Raw genomic sequence first — 16,722 nt, 5'->3', positions numbered from 1 at the left:
CTTTCCCTTGCCTTTGGGAAGGTGAAGAAAGGTCAGAAGAGATGAAGCCCCTGCAGCACAAGAGCTCATACTGTGCTCAATGAAAATGGTTCAAATCGTTTTCCAGGCTTCTCACGGTGAAGAAATACAAAAAGTCTTTAAGCCAGGAGGGGCATCCAGTCCCCTGAAGTCCTCCCTCTTCACAGGGTACTTACACAGGGCTGCCCCTGGCACACCTACCCACCTACAACAGCTGGAGCAGCCTGGATGACAGCTGGAATTCCATCTGCTCTACTTGCAACCAAAGGGATGTCAAGGCCATCCAACAGTGGAGTTGTACCTGTTTCATACTGGTTGAACTGGGAGGAGGGCAGGACCTGTGAGCCATCAGAGCTCTGCTGTTTAAGCAGGAGAGTGGGTGATGTGTCATGCGTGTCACCACGTGGGGGCAGGGAAAGAGAGAATGAAACTTCACCACGTTTTATTGGAGGGCACTGCCAGTGTACAGAGAAAAGCACAAGTACAGCTCCTGTGAGCATCTGCATCTACCTCCTGGAGTCCACTGAAGGCAACCTGTATGCAGTGGGGGTGGAATAACACCCCTTCTCTGGGCCCACCTGTTGCAGGCTGGTTTTACTCCTTCTCTTCTGCTTTCAGCCAAAGTCACTGCCCCGAGCACCGATGTTCTCTCCCCTTCACAGCACACTGCTGCCAAAGAAGATCTCCTCTTTCTCCCTTGCAAGCCATGCCAGCATGGCACCCTTTGTGAACTGCTGCTAGCTGGTCTATCAAAATAGTAAAAAAATTAGGATAAAGCAGTGGGCTGCTGAATGAAGGGGCTTCTGCCTCCCTCATGCCCTTGGCTGGATATTGTGAGGAAAAAAGGAGTAATTCAGAGGTTATGGCAGAGAAAAAGCACTTCCCTCATCCCAGACATAATGCAAAAGTGGAAGGTAGAAGCAGCAGAGGTTTCTTTCTGAGCCTGGCTTGGCCCTGAGTTACAGGAGGTGTCAAGGAGTGGGGTCAGTGGGGAGTGAAGATGCCGTGGAATCCATAAGGCATTTGCACCGGGACTTCTGCTCGCCCCAGCTCTCTGAAGGTCTCTGCATCCAGGACAAGCAGGAAAGCACTTCGGTTCTGCAGGAGGAAAAGAAAGGCAGAGTGAATGTGCAGGCTGAACCTGGTTTCACTATCCAGCCTGCTGCACACAAGGGAGCCCAAATGTCCAGCCAGGCCACGCAGATCCAGCCTGTCAGACAGCTGGCCAGGAGCACTGGCAGTCACAGGAGCCACTCAAGAAGCACTGACACGTCAAGGAACACTCCTGGGGAGCAAGGAACTATCTGCCAGGGAGCCTCCAGCTGGGTTCTGTGGTTTAAAAAGTTAACTAATGCTCTGTGACTTTGACAAACTACCAACAATAAGTTACCTCAGCAGGGGAGACCACAACAGACAAGATGACTCCACTGTCCTCTGCTGTGGCATTAGGCACTGGCACAAACACAGGCTCTGATGGGTAGGATGCATCCTCCTGCCAAATCTAGCAAGCACAGGGACATATGGATGAGTTTCATTTCATTAATACTTGTCTGCTACAGCTAGCAGAGCTGCAAGTTAAGAGTGCTCCCCACAAAGACACCCAGGCACAGTCTGTGCTCAAAGAAACTCAGAGTTCAACCTTTGAATTAATCCTTTGGACTCCAGCAGTATGATGGTGCCATCCTCTCCTGCTTGGTGAGTCACATTCACGGGGTGAGAGATAAAATTAGGAATCTCATCCCAGACCCACCTGGACAAAGACCCCCAAAGCCCCTAGCATTTTCCTATTTTCAAAGCCAGTTCAGTGGATCTGAAGGAGGATAATCTGGACTTCAGTTCACCTTGAAATTCTTGGTCTCCACATCGACCTTCATCAGGGAATCCCCGACCAAATGGCCGAATCCACACCCGTAGAAGTACCGGTACCTCCTCCCGTTGGACCAAGAGTAGTTGATCTGGGGGAACTCCAAACCCCCGACCTTTTCAAAGCCCTCAGGGTGCAGATTTTCATGTGTGCACCAGACCTAGAAAAAAAATACGCATTTCACAGGTGTTGGTTTAGTTCTGACAGGGCAGAAGACCTGACTGGCCCCACAAGCACTGCGGGGAAGAAATGTTGTGGGAATGGGGAAGAAAAAGATCTGGGAAGACAACGGCACAGGATGACAACTGTTGCAGGCCACCTCCCCACAGTTATGCAGGTCTTCAATACACACCTTTCCATCTGCATCCTTCACAGCCCTTGCCAGGGTATAAGGCAGTGGGTTCAGGTTTTTGCCCACGGGGGTGTCTGGATCCACGTGCAGAGGGAGCACAAAGCGGCGAGGGAAAGCTCGGGGCAGCGAGGCATAAACCTGGTACAGAGACAGCCAGTCATGGGGGTGGAGAGAGGAGAGACACTGCAGGCTAAATGCACATCTGGGGAACAATTCTGGAGTTGGAGACGTTCCTCCCACCCCTAAAATCATTGTCTTCTTTCTGCTCTATGTTTTACCCAGTTCTGGCGAGGTAAAACACATCACAGAAAGAAGTTCTCTGCACCTTCCAGTACTAGAGTAGAAAACAAAAAGACAAGCAATTGAAAGAGTCAGCATTGCTTTCACAGGGTTAGTTAATTAATTAATACTGAGTAGGGTATGCAAATCCCTCTGTTATCTCCCAGATTCAGCGTGGGGACACACACTGCACCTTATTTATTAGAACACTTACATTGCTCTCCATCACTCTCTGGGTAAGTCTCCTTCTCCTCCAGATGGTAAGGCAAGCAGGAGACTGCTGTACCTCAGTTCAATGCCTGAAGTTATCCTGCAGGATTTCCCTCTTCCATACTCGGGTACACATGGATTCATGTTTGGAAGTCCAGGGGAATGATGGAGGTACTTGGGGAGCAAAGGGGAGAGCAAACCCGCAGCCCCCCAGTGTGACAGACAACCAGCGGGTTGCAGGAGAGGAATGATTCCACCACTGCCCCTGAAGTTCCATCCAAACCAAGTTTAGAACCCATCACATTCCCATATATTAAGCCTCCTAAATAAAGCAGGTGACAAGGACCCTGCTTTGGTGGTTTTCGGTTGCTTCAGCCCGTAACTCACCCGTTCAACGTGACACTTCACTTGAATCATAATTGTTAATCCTGAAATCCTATATTCAAAGCTTTTATGGTTCATGTAACCCCAGTAATCTGGCTGAGGAACTCTGCCAGATCAAGTATGGTTTAGTGAGCAAGCAAAAGCACTTAAGCCTGGCTCGGGGACAAGAGACAAGTCATGCTCAGTCATGCCTTGGCTTTCTGAGGAGCCGCAGGTTTGAGGCTCTGTTCTGAAATGACTTGCACTCTCCCCTGTGTGTGTGTGTACAGGTTATGTGCTTGTCAGTTAGAGAGCGTGGGTGCTGGAAGCACAAGCCCAGCGCTGACACAGGGACACCTTCAGCCAGGTCCAATCCTGGCTCAGGGAAGGAGGGACAAGAGCTGGGATCGGTTTGCAAAGCGTGTGGTCGCATTAACACTCTGCTGTTCCTCTGGCCAAAACACAACTCGAGAGAAACCAACCCAACAGAGGAAAGCAGAACCAAAGGACCTGGCAGGAAGACAGCTGTAGTGTTCTCTCAGGTCAGATCTGACTGGAGGAAGTTCAGACCTGCCTGGACATGCAGCAGCGCTGCCCGTGCCCCACAGCACGGTGGGTTTCCAATAAACTCATCTGCAGCGCCAGAAATGAACGCACCCCCACCTCCCCCTATGCAAAACAGTGCCTCTACCACGGCCTCACATGGTGCTTGTGACAGGGCTGGATAAAATAAGTGATTTATTAGAACGTGCTGCTGTGAGGGGACTGTGAGGAACAACGCTGGGGTTTCCCTGGTGGTTGTGTTTCTCTGATTTTCCTAATCAGTGCCACTTCTCTGAGGTAATGCCTTTGAACAACAGGGTTCCTTTTTCCCTTTTTCCAAGCCATGCAAAAACTTGCTTTGCGTAATTTCTTGTGTGTGCGTGGGGGGGGGGGGGAACATTGTTAACACCGATCATCAGATCCGCATTTTGGTTTTGACACAGCTGAGGTTCCCTTCCCCAGCTCACATCCTTGGCCTTGTGGTGCTCTCCATTCCATCCCATCCCACCAGCCTGAGCCTGGCTGCAGCAAAGGAACTGGCCCAGGGGGACAAAGGCAGAGGTCTCACCTGGTCCAGAGCTTCCCCAGTCCTCCTCATGTTCTGCAGCTTGTACAGGGCCAGGCTGGTGCCATCGTCCTGGCAGCACAGATCCAGCACCACGCAGCCAGAGTCCTCAAAGGCATTGATTTGGTGGAAGGTCACAAAGGGCTTCGTGTACCACTGCCCTGGCAGCACCTGCAGGGGCCACGGCAGAGGCTCAGGCTCCTCTCTAAAGCTCCCAGTCGCCCCTCAGAGAGTTTTACCATCTCTCTCTCTCCCACTTCATCCCCCATTCCTCGGAATCTGCCTTGTGTTGCCACAGAAGGGCTGCTTTAAACCAGTAATGAGGCAAAAACAGATGAAGAAAAGCCAAAATCAGGCCAGACCAGACCTCTTGATGTCCTGACTGCACCCCTAGAGCATCTGTCCCAGGCTGAGCTTTCATACCCTTGCATTTCAGTCTCATGAGCCCCAAACTGCTCATTTCTGCCTGTTCCTTTTAGGGCTGGCAAAGAAATGGATCAACAGAGAGGGAACTGCAGGAAGTGATCCCATTTCTTGTGGATTTACACCCGTGCTTTAAAGCCCACATTGCAGCAGCTCCTGGACCGATTCATCCAGCTCCCTGTGGCTGCTGCCAGGCACTCTCCTCTTGGGAGCTGAAGCTGCAGAGGCCAGAGATGCACCCACCTCCCCAGTGTGCTTATTCACCACTCGGAAGTAGGTGTTGCACTGAGGCTCCCAGCTTATCCCGTCACTGATGGCTTTGCCACGGAGCTTGGAAGTGATAATCTGCAACAGATTCAGCTTGAGGGGCTGCTCAATGAAAATGATGTAGTTTTCAGTCATTCCTGAGAAGGAAAAGTGACATCACCCAGGTATGAGGTGATGGGAGAACGTCCCAGGGGCAGAGCCTTTTCTGCCTCCCAGCAGCCCAAATCCCCAAGAGTCTGAGGTGGAAAACTTTCTCACCAAAGCTGTGGTAGTAGGATGGTTTTGCCCTGTCCATGGGAGGGATGGAGCACAGCACTTTTGCCCCCTCTAACGTGTCAGTACAGCTTGAGCTCTGTGGAGGGACCTGGATGATGTTATAGCTGGACCCTGGAGGGGAGAAAGGGTGTTCAGCACCACTGAGACTGTTCACAGGCAGAAAACCAAGTCAGGCTCTGTCCTTCCCATTTCCCAAGAGCACTGGAAACCACAGTCACAGCTTAAATGAGCAGAAAAATCAACAGCCTGTCATCAAGTCAGTAAAACAATTTCCAGAGCATTATCTAGCAAAAAAAAAAGGAAGACTGAAAGGAAGAAGGATCTTCTCAGTCTGACAGAGTGCCAGCTCATTTTACTGTCTGCAGGGTGTTCCTTATGTTATCCCATAATACCAGGATCAAGAACAAAACCAAGTTCATAGCCTGGGTATCAAAGGAAATGAAAACTCTGAGCCTCAGTGATGCTCAGTTAATAAATCTGAGCACGTGGGCAGGAAAGAATGGCATGTTTGAATAATCTAGAGTTTTTTGGTCTCTCCAGCTGAAAAAAGCATGTGCTACAAAGCTGGGTATTGCTGAGGGCAAAAGGAAATGAAAGCAGCATGAATGAAAAATGATCAAAACTGGGAAACTGTGGAGTGAACTGAAACCAGCCCGAGGAATCACAATAAAGGGCAGTCAGGGGCTGTTTTCAGAGGCCCCAGGCACCTGCAAAAGCAGGATTTCACATAACTAACAGTGAATGCCAGCCCTGGGCAGCCATGCCAACGGAATCAGAGCCCAACTCGATGCTCACTGGTTTGAGAAGAAGAAAAACATCCCATAAAATTCAGCTGGGACTGACTGACACTGTAAAACAGAACCAATCTGACTCAAAGAGAAACAGCAACCTCACGGTCATTTCAGCTGTTTCTTCCACAGCTGCTCCCTGAAACAGCCCCCAGAAGTGTCCTGCACCCCCTGCCCAGCAGGCAGGTCTGGCCAACCCATCTTACCGTGCTTCCCATAGGAATTGCCCATGTTGTATGTTGTCCCATCAGACTCGTAATGGGGATGAGCAGTGGCCCCATTCACTGCAATGAACTGGCTCCAGTCTACCTGCAAATTCCAAGGGTTTTCAGTCAGGGCAGAACTCCTCTGCTGCTCTGGGGAAAGCCACAGGCTTCCATGGAAGCCTGAGGGAGAAAAGCAGACTTTATTCATCATTAATAATGGGGCATCTGGACTTGACTCTTCAGTTTGCCTGTAGTCTTCCTGAAATCCTTGAAAATTAACGATATTTCTCTCTCTGTTAGTCCTACCAGTAAAATGGTACATGGACATTCCAAATAGCACAGGTGACACAGTGGGACCCCATGTTATAAGCACAGACAGACATGTGTGAAGAGACAGTCACTGCCCCAAAAAATCACCAGGTTTCTTAACACCAGAGGCTTAGAAAAACAGGTCCCACCTCCAACTGGAGAGTTTAAATGTGAAATCATCCCTTCCATTTCTTCACTTAGCCCAGAAATAACAGTCTGCATTTAAAAAGCTGCTAAAGGGGATTTTTTTCTTTTTTTTAATGGCAAGATGGCTCACAACAGAGCTGAACACTCAACCTAAAAATCCCCACATGTCTTCCTGTGGGGGGATGCACAGGACACAGGGAAAGACTGCTCTGACTTTCTGTTCATTTGCTATCAGGGGAGAAAATGAAGGGGCAGCTGAACTTTGAGCTGACTTTACACTGACTTCACTCACTGGCAAGAGAGCTCTAGCCAAGACCTCGAAGGGCAGTTCTGGAGGGTTTAAAAAGGCAGAAAAAGGGAAGAGAGATGGAGTGACAGGGAAGAGTGCAGGGCTGAGAGCAGTGATGCTCCTTTTCCTGTGTGCACTTTTACTCTTCACACACCGGTGGGTGCAGACAAGCCCAGACAAGCAGTGAGAGCACAGGAGCTGCGCCCAGAGCTGCATCTGTGTCTCCCTTTCCTGGCCACAGTGGGCAGTGACTGCATCTCCCCCACGAGAGAGCTGCCAAGGAGGTTTTTCAGGGGCTCAGCTAAGGGTTCTGTGGCACAGCTCCCTCATCCCACCTGCCCACACCTTTTCCTTCGTCTCAAGCGTTTCTGGGTCCACCTTGTACATGAAGATGTTCTCACTGCTGATGTAATAATCTCCTTTATACAGCACGTAGTTCACATTGGCATTGTCGCTGGGTCCTGAAACAAAATCCTGGAGTTGGGCACAGCTCTGCTCGAGCTCATGTCACATTATCTCAAGTTACACATGTTTAAACAAATAAACCCATTTGCAGTGACATTAATCCCCCTGTGGCTGATTAGAAATACCTCACTAATCTACAAAGGCACTCCGGGAACTGTCTGTGCAGGTGAACTCAGGTTAAAGGGACAAGGAGTAGTCCTTCCAGAAATCACTGCAGTGATGCCAAGGTGATCTTCATGTTTCTCTGTGCCCTCAGCTCCTGACCTCTTATTTGTTCGTATTCTTGTATCTCCCTTTCCTCCCCAGCCAGAGTCCCCTCCTCTAAAAACCATCTGCAGAGTGCTGTGTTTGATTTACAGCACTGGAAACGAGAGGCAGGACTTGAGGCAACAACCTGGGCTGAGGGGATGCTCAGGGATGCTCTTTGTGTGGGACAAGGAATGCTTCTCTATTCCCTATTCCTTTTCTCTCTAAAACTCAGTCAGGGAGATGCCTTTTGAGAGCTACACACACAGCCAGAGCTGTTGCTGCTGCTCCAAGGGGAGCTGGCACTCACTGCCAGGTGGCTGGGAAGAGCTGAGGGAAAAGCTGAATACTGTGTGTGTGTGTGTGTGTGTGTGGTGAACACACAGCCTGGGCTGCTAGAGCAGAAATCCAGAGGACAGCTCTTCTGGCAGTGAGGAATTCCCTCTAAGTGTGTAAAGAGCCCAACAGGCAAGGAGGGGGCAGGAACAACCTGCTGGAGCTTGGAAAAGAAAAGAGGGGATGTAGATAGTTGTGAAATGCATTTTGAGAGAGCTGGGGTGGGGAGTTGGGGGGCTTCACTCGAGAACAGATGACGTGGCAGGATGGGATCCATCTCCTCAGGGAAGGTCAGAAGCAGAAGATGGTCACCCCATGAGCAACAAGTGGCAAACCTCAGGTCTGTTCTGGTTCTAGTGGGAAGTCCTCTGCTTCATTAAGCCTATTTCTTCCCTGACACACATAGGATCCTCCAGGCAGTGGTACTTCCTCTCCTGTGCGATACCACCTCTCACCCTACTCATATAATCTGCACCTTAGTCTAGGAAGGGAAGGATTAGCCCACTTACCCTACAAGCTTAGCAAGGCAAAGCGTTTTAAGGGCAAAGCTGTGTCCCAGGTAGAACACCAGGTTGTAATGCTCATTACCAGCCCTGCACAGGCTGTTCTTTGGAAGCAGATTTCTGCTGGAAACTCGCAACAAACTGGAACCAGACGACCTGAGGTGGCCCACTGAGCTGAGTGTGCCCCTGCCAGCCGAGCCTGGCACCGCCTGGCACCGTTTTTGCTGCTCTTATCCCAGTGGGGCCCATGCTGAGGAAAACCATGGGCTCAGAATAAGCCCATACTGGACTCCCTCACACCCCCCCCCACTTCCCAAATAACCACAGGTGCCCCCAGAAAATATCTTATTTCTCAGAGACAACACCCCCAGGCCTTACTCAGCGTCTCGAAGCGGGACATGAAGCGCCCGAAGAGGCTCTTGCAGGGGTCTGGCATGGCCAAGGTCCCGAATTCCGAGAGCACGATGCGGTTGTGCCGCCTGTTGGTCAGGTAGGAGTTGCTCTGCAGGAACCTGCTCCTGTAGGACACCCTGCCATCCCGCAGCTGGAACTGGTGCAGCAGAGCCATGCCGTCAAACCAGTGGTTGAAGCTGCCAGGAGTGAGGATTTGGGGGAGGAAAGGAGATCAATGAGACCGTGAAGGGGTTTTTTTAAAAAGGGAGGTAAGAGGTGAGAAAACAGGGAGAAAAAGATATTAATAAAAAGAGGACCAAAATATGTAGATTAGTAAATTAAAGGTTACTAAGAGGTGAGGAAGAAGTGACTAAGAGGACTGGAATTGGGCACTACATGAAGTTCTGATCTACTGTTCCCTCTTGCCTTTAGGTTTTTGTTATTTTTAAAAGGTAATGCCCAGATCCCAGGAACACTGAACCAGGTGGAGCTTCGGTTCAGAAAACATTTGACCTGAGTGACACAAAACCAGTGTATTTGCAGCTGTGGGACATGAAGTCAGAAACTGTTATGTGTAAGTTTGGGGGGAAATGCTCTGTACTGGCAAACCAATCACTCTGCAAAGACTCCTGCATAGGGAACAGAATGCCCAGTGTAAATCACTGCTAAAAGCCCAGTGGCACGAGAAGGAACCTTTATCTCTCAGCTGCTTGCAGGGTGTTATTCTCTCTAAAACAAGAAATCTGTAAGACTCTCAGAAAACCTGATGGTCACTGCACATTTGGTAAGGTGAGCAGCTTTGGCCAATTGCTGCCATCAGCTTTGCTGGAGGAAGGGCTTATCTGTCACTTAGAATGGCAGAGAGGTGCCTTCTTGACATATTTTAATACATTACTTCTAAAACCAGGTGGATTTGCTTCTAAAGCAACACACACACACACACTTTAGTGCAACCAAAGTCCCAACTTCCAGCCCTGGATTTCAGGGGTGGGCTTTTGTTAGGGGCAGAGGACTAGAGGTGGTTCATTCCCCAGCTCAGCTGCCTCATTCCAGCACTCTGAGGAGGTGAGAGCCTCTCCAGCCTGGACAACTCAGCTGTGCTCCTGCTTGCAGAGGCAGCTTCCAAATGAGGGAACTACTGTTCTCAGAAGAATGACATGAGTATTTCTTCCTTCCCCTGCTTAAAAACAAATGACAAGGTGCTCCACATAGTGGTGAGACATTTTGGGGGGGTCCCCTTTAGGTTCAGGCAGAGCCCAGGCCAGAACAATTTCCCAGACTTACTTGTCATTGCCAAACTCGAACCTGCCAGGCCCAGTCCTCAGCAGATTGCCATTGATCCATTTGGGAATATGCCCTTTGACCTTGGCTGGGATGGGCTCAGGGGTCTCCTCCATGGTCTGCACTAAGGGGGAGATGCATTGCAGCCCCCGGGGGCGGTGGCGCAGGATCTGCTCTTTGGGTGGGCTGGCCAGGTAATTCTTGTAACCTGCAACAAGAGCAGGGAGAACGGAAAGGAGGAGATTAGGATTTCTCCTGTAATAGTGTGACAGCTGCTAGAGGTTGAGTTGGGATGTGTCTAGGACGGCAATCAGCAGCCAGGTTGGAGTGGATGATCAAGGTGAAGCTGTGTTCCCACAATAACCCCACACATCCCCAGGGGAGCTCAAAAGTCCATCAGAGACACCAGTTCTGCAGCCCAAAGGAGGTAATAAAACATATGATGATAACTTTTAACTGCAGAAACTTCTATTTGTAATTGATTTCATAAATAGCTGAGAGGAAAGAAAAGGGGAAAAAAAAAGGAAAAGAGAAAAATAACTCCAATCCCCCCCAAAAAATGGCAATCAGGAAGAGCACAAATGCAACTGAGCTGAAGCACATTTACAGGACAGGACAAAAGAGACTGACCTGTTTTATGTGGTAAATAAATAAGCAGTAGCAGAAAGGGATAATTTGTGATGGAGCCTCTTGCTTGACTGCAATAACCCCCTGGTTAGCCATAGTTCCAAGACAAAAGCATCAAGAAAGCATGAACTGATTGGAATGCTGTGAACTAACAGTGATGTCAGTCATTGGCTCCAACAGCCTGGTTTGCAAAGCCTCATCAACACAAGGATTGTTTGAGCAATCCATTTAGCTGCAGAGGTGGATTTACCTGTTGCCTTCCCTGCCAAGGCTCCCTGCCCACGGGGCACTGGAGCTGCTTTGTCCCCGTCCCTGAGACCACTGAACTAACCTTGAACTGATGAGATCGAGGTCTGAGTGAAATCCTGATCCAAAGGGCACACAGAAACCCAACCCTGAAACAGGTCTGGTACAGACCCCACCACCCACTGCACGAGTTCCAGACTGTTTACTGAACTTGCAACAGCAATTAGTTCTGGTTTTACCAGCCACTTTCACCACTTCTGCAGCCCAGGTGAATAAGTGGAGTGGTGCACAGTTTACCCACCAGCCTCTCAAACCAGAAGGAATGAGGGGGTGTTCTTGCAAAGGTTCTAGCACAGCCGCAGTTGGAAGCAAAAGGAAAATGCCCAAGGGTTGGTAAAAGGTCAGTGCCCAAGGAGGGACAAAAAGCCTGGCAAGGGATCTGGCAAAAAGGGTGATGACTCTTGTATTCCTCCAGACGGTTCAAGACTTAAGAATAATTAAGGAAACAGTTAAGCCAAGACACCCTACAGCTCCTGATCCCCGTCCTTTTCTGAATCAAATTCCCTCTTCTCCCTGTTCTTAATCTGTACTAGATTGAAAGGATGCATTTTGGAGTTGTGCAAGTACTGACAGTAGAGAACCAGGCTCTGCCTCTGAGTGGGAACAAGGAGGAGGGAAAGTAATTAAACAGCAACTTGCTTGGACTATTGCCACAAGGATACACTGAATCCCTTGTTTTATTTGGACAAATATTATAAAAACTTTTAAATGAGGGCTCATTACCTCCACAAGGCTGTTGCAGGATGTGGATGATTAACTTATCTCAGGGAAGGATGGAAAATGAGTAGAAGACTCTACTGAGAGCTTGCTTAACTTTTCAGCCAAAAAAGGATGAATAGCCTCTGAAAACAGAGCTCAAATGGTAGAGACTGAAGTTAAGTATTTAGGGCATATTTTAAAGCATGGATCAGGATGTATAGATCCAGAAAGGGTTAAGGGAATCTTGGAAATCCCTCTACCGAAAATGAAGAAATAATTACATCAACTTTTAGGTCTAATAGGATTTTGTAGAGCTTGGATAGATTTTCCAACAATAGCCAAACCACTGCATGATTTATTGACTTGGGGAAATCCAGAAGTAATTATTTGGATACCTGAAGGGAAAAGAGCAAATTAATTCAAAACAAACAAACAAATAAATTACCCCGGACTTGGCTTTTGCTCACAGCTTTAGCAAGGATAAGAGCCAAAGCCGGGGAGTCTTCACTTGTCTCCACATACATAATGTTTGGAACCCCTTATCTGATTAGTCTGCAAAAGGACACACCATGCAGAGGTAAAAATAAGCATCAGAATCCTGGGCTTCCCAGCCAGAAGAGAGAGAAGAAAAACCTAAACTAATGCTACGTAGAACTCGTGCCCCAAACATCTGCTAAGCCTCTGCTCAGGTGATCTCCCCAATTTCAAGCGACTGCTTGATGCTTACAGCATCCTTCTGAGCTGGCTTCTTCAGAACAGCCACCAACAGGGTGGGGGTTAGGCCTGCAGGAGGGCAAACTGCAAGATTCCTTCAGCCTACTTCTTCAATTCATCAGTACCCAAAGCCTTCTTTAGCTCTCTAATATGGTAATAATATAATCATGGTAAAGGGTAATTAAGATTTTTTAAAAAAAGAGATCAGAAGAGAGATAGAAAAACAGATGGGAAGAAAAGATTAAAAAAGGAAGAATTTAGCCTGCGTAGATAAAGCAATTAACCTCCAACCTCGTCCGTCCTCCCCCTCATGGAATTCAATTAAGCTCTGATTAAATCCTTTATCAAGCACTCAATCTGATCCCCAACACTGGGGCTACAGAATATTTCCTTATACAGAAGCAGAAGATTTTCATGTCAACCAGCACCTGGCAGGCTCAGTGGGTGCCATTTGCAGGAATGCAGTGTGGGCTTGCCGAGCTGCAAAGATGCAAAACAGGCATTAAAAAATGGCAGCAACACGTCCCTGAAGAGACATCTTGCATCCAAGCAGAAACAAGGATGGCATGACTGAGGATGGCACTACACCAAAACTTTCTGGAGGCGCACTGTAAATAGGGATTTTGGAAAGGTACTTCACAAAAGAGCCTGACCAGGACTGGAAATGCCCTCCTGAGTCATCCCCTCCCAACTGCTCTCCCACAAATTCAGATACATGAACTCTATCTTAAAAATGACTGTGTTTTCTGGCACTTATTCCCTCTTGGGATAGCTGCTTATTGTCCAGCTGATTAGAAACATGCTTTCAATTTACAGAAGGACTTTATTCATAGGACAGTTTATCCCCCTTGTTCTTCTGGCAGCTTCTTCTGTAGCTTTGGTAGTTTGTGTTTGCCATGGGCTGTTATTTAGAGTGGAGAATGGCATCACTTCCTAAGCTAAGCAAGCCAAGTGTTTTGGTTTCCTTGTCCTGTGAAAACCATTCGTGTGGTCTTCTTGAAACCTGCTCTAATTAGAATTCATCTTAGAATTCATTCCAAGACAATGTCTACAAAAGAACAGACTTTATACAAGAATATGGAAGTGAACACCCCGTCCTATCAGACCAGAGAAAGAAGCACAGCAAGAGAATGGATTCTTTTTCCTTCTGGAAACCACTCAGATGAGCTCCAGATCCGAGAGAAATGCCTGCAAGTTGTAATCAAATCACGACATCCAGGTAGGCAAAACACAAGTTTTCAGAAACAGGACAACTTATCACAAGATAATTTGGAAGAGCTGGGAGGAAGGGAGGGATTTAAAAGAAAATAAATCCTACACTTCTTCCTGATTAAAAAAAAAAATTAAATCTGAATAATAATCCTGAAATCTATTTCGTTTCATTGCACGCAATCCGAAGGCACCGAGCATATGGAACACAAATAATTCCTACTTTAACTGAATTTTCCTGAACAACTGCAAAAAAAGGTGTATCACCTTCAGGTAAAAATTCAGTCATTAATCATAATTGATTGTACCTTCCAAGCTACCCAAGAAGAGATCAATCTCTGCAAAAGACAGAAGACAGACTTGTATGCCATGTTACACAACACGTAATTAAAACTATCTATGGCTTCCATTCTGGCTACACTTCAAGCTGGCAGAACTTTATTACACAATAAAAGACCTACAGTCCCAATGGGGCTCACTGAGCACAACAAGTGAAAATGAGCACAGTATTACAAGCTGCCCTCTCAGAAATCTCCTTTTTAACTCCAGTCTCCATCCTACCTTAATGGTTTAAAAATAAGCTTAAAGCTAAACTTCCTTTGGCACAGCAGAGCAGAGGCAGTGCCAAATACAGAGGTATAAATTTTCCTCAGTTCTTCTCTAAACATTGTAAGCAATTATTCCACAGTTATCGCAGCCTGGCAGTCTGTCTGGGTGCTGTTCCTGCTCACAGCGTGCCACGATTTCGCTGCTGACCCAAACTGCCATCCCAACCCTGAGTTACATCCAGAAGAAGTGGGATGAAGGCCAAGGCTCTTGAGAAAGCTTCTCTGGAGAAGGAGCCTCCCCAGCTGCTTTGCTGCAAGGGATCAGACATTAAATTGTACTTCAGCGACAGTGAGACAATCAGAAAATCTTTCACGGTCGATGGAGGGAACACGGAAGCCGTTTGCTTACTGGAAACCCGGAATCACTGGGATCAGAGGGAGCAAATCCACCTTGATTCCAACCTACAGGTTCAACCCCACGGCACAGGGGCACCACCATTTTGTCCCCACGCACAGTCCAACTGCTCGGCCCTTCCAACTCCCCGTTCTGTGATTCCGGGCACTGAGGGCACAGTTTGGTAAATGGGGGGCTCAGGGTATATTCTTCAAGCAGGGAGGCTGAAGCAAAAATCGTTCTTTCCCTGAGAATCAGCTCGGTTCAGAAGGATCCTCTGGCACAAGCTGCGACAGGCACTGCGCTCCCCATAAAACACCGACTGGCACAGCACGGCAAACAAAACCCGATTTTTCCCCCACCCACCCGGCCTGAAGTTGCTGCGCTGGGGATTTGTGCCTCGCAGACTCCAACCCTCCCCTCCTGTGCCTTCCCCCAGCTCAGCTGAGCGTCCCACCCTGGTCTCTTGCACTTGCCTGGTGGGCGCTGGGAGGTCCCCGCGCTGGGCTCCTTGTCCTGGGTGGCCGCTCTGTTTCCCATGGGCAGGGGCTCAGCCACCCACTGCCTCGCTACTGGCCAAGGAAGCAGGGAAGAACACGAGAGAAGTGACAGGAAACACGGAGGGGAAAGAAAGGGAGGGCAGGAGCAGAGAGAAAGGCCTGGCCAAGGGAGGAGAGCGTCGGTGCGTAGGAAATACCTGCTCGTTTGCCAAAGGCACCGACAGAAATGGATCCCACGCTTTGGGGACTTCTGGCGGCGCAACAGGGCAGATTTGAGAACTTTTCGGATCTTTGGATACCCCCAGAGCAATGCTTGGAATTTAAAGGGAAGGAAGACACCACCATCGCCACCGTCAAGCCCCAGAAATTTTGGTGAATGAAGTTGGGATCTTTACTGGTTCCTATTTTGTAAAAGTGGGTCTCAGACCAAAAAAACCAAACCAAACAAAAAAAACCACCAAAGAAACAAAGACCAAACCAAACCAAAAAAACCACCAGCACAAAATCCCAAACCAAATCAACAAAAACCAAAACAAAATAAATGAAAGGGGAAAAAAAAAAAAAACACCAAACAAAAAAGAACTCAGGCAGTGCAGTGATGGCACAAACTGCCGAGTTCGGTTGTGATGCAAGATCCCTTGGGGTAGTTTCCAACTTGAACGTTCAGATCGATGCTCCAGCGATGGTGCTGCTCCAAACAAGCCCCTCACAGCCCACTTAGAGCTGCCTCCCGTGCTCTGGGAACCTGCTGTGCACTGCTCTTCCAGCTCTAAACCATCCGTGGCTGCTGTAATCCTTGCCCCTCCGTTCATCCATTCAATAAACGACAGGCAATTTCTAGCATCTAACAAAGCCCTTCAGGTCGCTCAGCTCCGAATTTCTCATCGATGGAATAGAATTTGCTCTACCGACCTGTGCCAGCAACAGCAGCAGCAGCAGCAGCAGCAGCAGCAGCAGCAGCAGCAGCAGCAGCAGCAGCAACAACCCTCCTCCCAACACGACAGGATAGAAGGGTTTGGTTGTTTATGCGTTTTACCTGGGATGAATTGCATCAAACAGCAGAGGAAATACTGCAAGTGCGCAAGCAGGAGGCTGACGGCGGGCAATAGGATCTGGGCTAGCATGTTCCGCTGGGCAGGAGGCATCGGCTCGGCGGTGGTCAAGCGGAGGCAGCGGTGCCAGGGCGGCCAGCAGCGAGCGGAGATGCGCCGGGAGATGAGAGCTGCCTGACATCATCCTTTCACAATAAGAGCCGGGGCGGTGTGTCCCGGCGGGCTGGCAAGGATTCCCTGATCCATCATCCCCGCTGCCCACGCTCCGCTGCGCTCCGCGGCTCCCGGCGGGCCGGGACGCGCCCCCGGGCCGCGATCGCTGCCGCTCCCTGGGCCGGCGGAGCCACCGCCGGGGCCAAATCGCTCCAGCGCTACGTGCCTTTTGTACCTGGGGAGCGGGAGAGAAAAAAGGGGAGATGTAGCGCTGGATCCGGGCGGCCGGGATTTAATTAGCGAGGCGGTTCTTTCAAGATCTCCTGTCGCCTCGGCTTCTTGTTGGCGTATACAAAAAAAAAAAAAACAAAACCAAAAAACAAAAAACAAAAACAAC

At 48.9% G+C, this 16,722-nt stretch overlaps 1 protein-coding gene across 4 annotated transcripts; it reads right to left on the bottom strand.

The window, feature by feature from the left end:
• Positions 1-443: 443 nt before the first annotated feature.
• Positions 444-16,451, bottom strand: BCO2 (beta-carotene oxygenase 2). 4 transcript variants are annotated; one of them, XM_027899687.1, is made up of 13 exons: positions 16,157-16,451; positions 15,097-15,189; positions 10,127-10,331; positions 8,831-9,039; positions 7,245-7,363; positions 6,155-6,257; positions 5,143-5,271; positions 4,861-5,021; positions 4,198-4,365; positions 2,235-2,372; positions 1,860-2,042; positions 1,409-1,519; positions 444-1,116 (listed from the first exon to the last, which is right to left on the bottom strand). In XM_027899687.1, exons 1-13 carry the CDS (start codon positions 16,263-16,265, stop codon positions 1,003-1,005), a joined length of 1,842 nt encoding a protein of 613 aa, XP_027755488.1. In that variant the 5' UTR covers positions 16,266-16,451; the 3' UTR covers positions 444-1,002. The 4 variants fall into 4 exon arrangements, with proteins under 4 accessions (XP_027755488.1, XP_027755490.1, XP_027755489.1 ...); XM_027899689.1 differs by lacking the exon at positions 16,157-16,451 and adding an exon at positions 15,838-15,978; XM_027899688.1 differs by lacking the exon at positions 15,097-15,189 and having other exon boundaries at positions 16,157-16,446.
• Between the last annotated feature and the right edge of the window lie 271 nt (positions 16,452-16,722).

Source organism: Empidonax traillii, unplaced genomic scaffold (genome assembly GCF_003031625.1).
Source record: "Empidonax traillii isolate 1590-97213 ecotype Southwest subspecies unplaced genomic scaffold, ASM303162v1 scaffold683:size364172, whole genome shotgun sequence".
Taxonomy (NCBI): domain Eukaryota; kingdom Metazoa; phylum Chordata; class Aves; order Passeriformes; family Tyrannidae; genus Empidonax; species Empidonax traillii.
The sequence above is the reverse complement of the archived record's forward strand: the minus strand, read 5'-3'. Positions and strand labels throughout refer to the sequence as shown.

Bases quoted from the DNA above. Each gene is read 5' to 3' on its own strand.
- BCO2 (XM_027899687.1), bottom strand. From the start codon at position 16,265: ATGCCTCCTGCCCAGCGGAACATGCTAGCCCAGATCCTATTGCCCGCC. The intron at 9,040-10,126 runs GTAAGTCTGGGA...CACTCCTGGCAG, and splicing joins TTCGAGTTTGGCAATGACAA to CTTCAACCACTGGTTTGACG. The intron at 6,258-7,244 runs GTGTGGGCAGGT...TGGAATTTGCAG, and splicing joins CGCTTGAGACGAAGGAAAAG to GTAGACTGGAGCCAGTTCAT.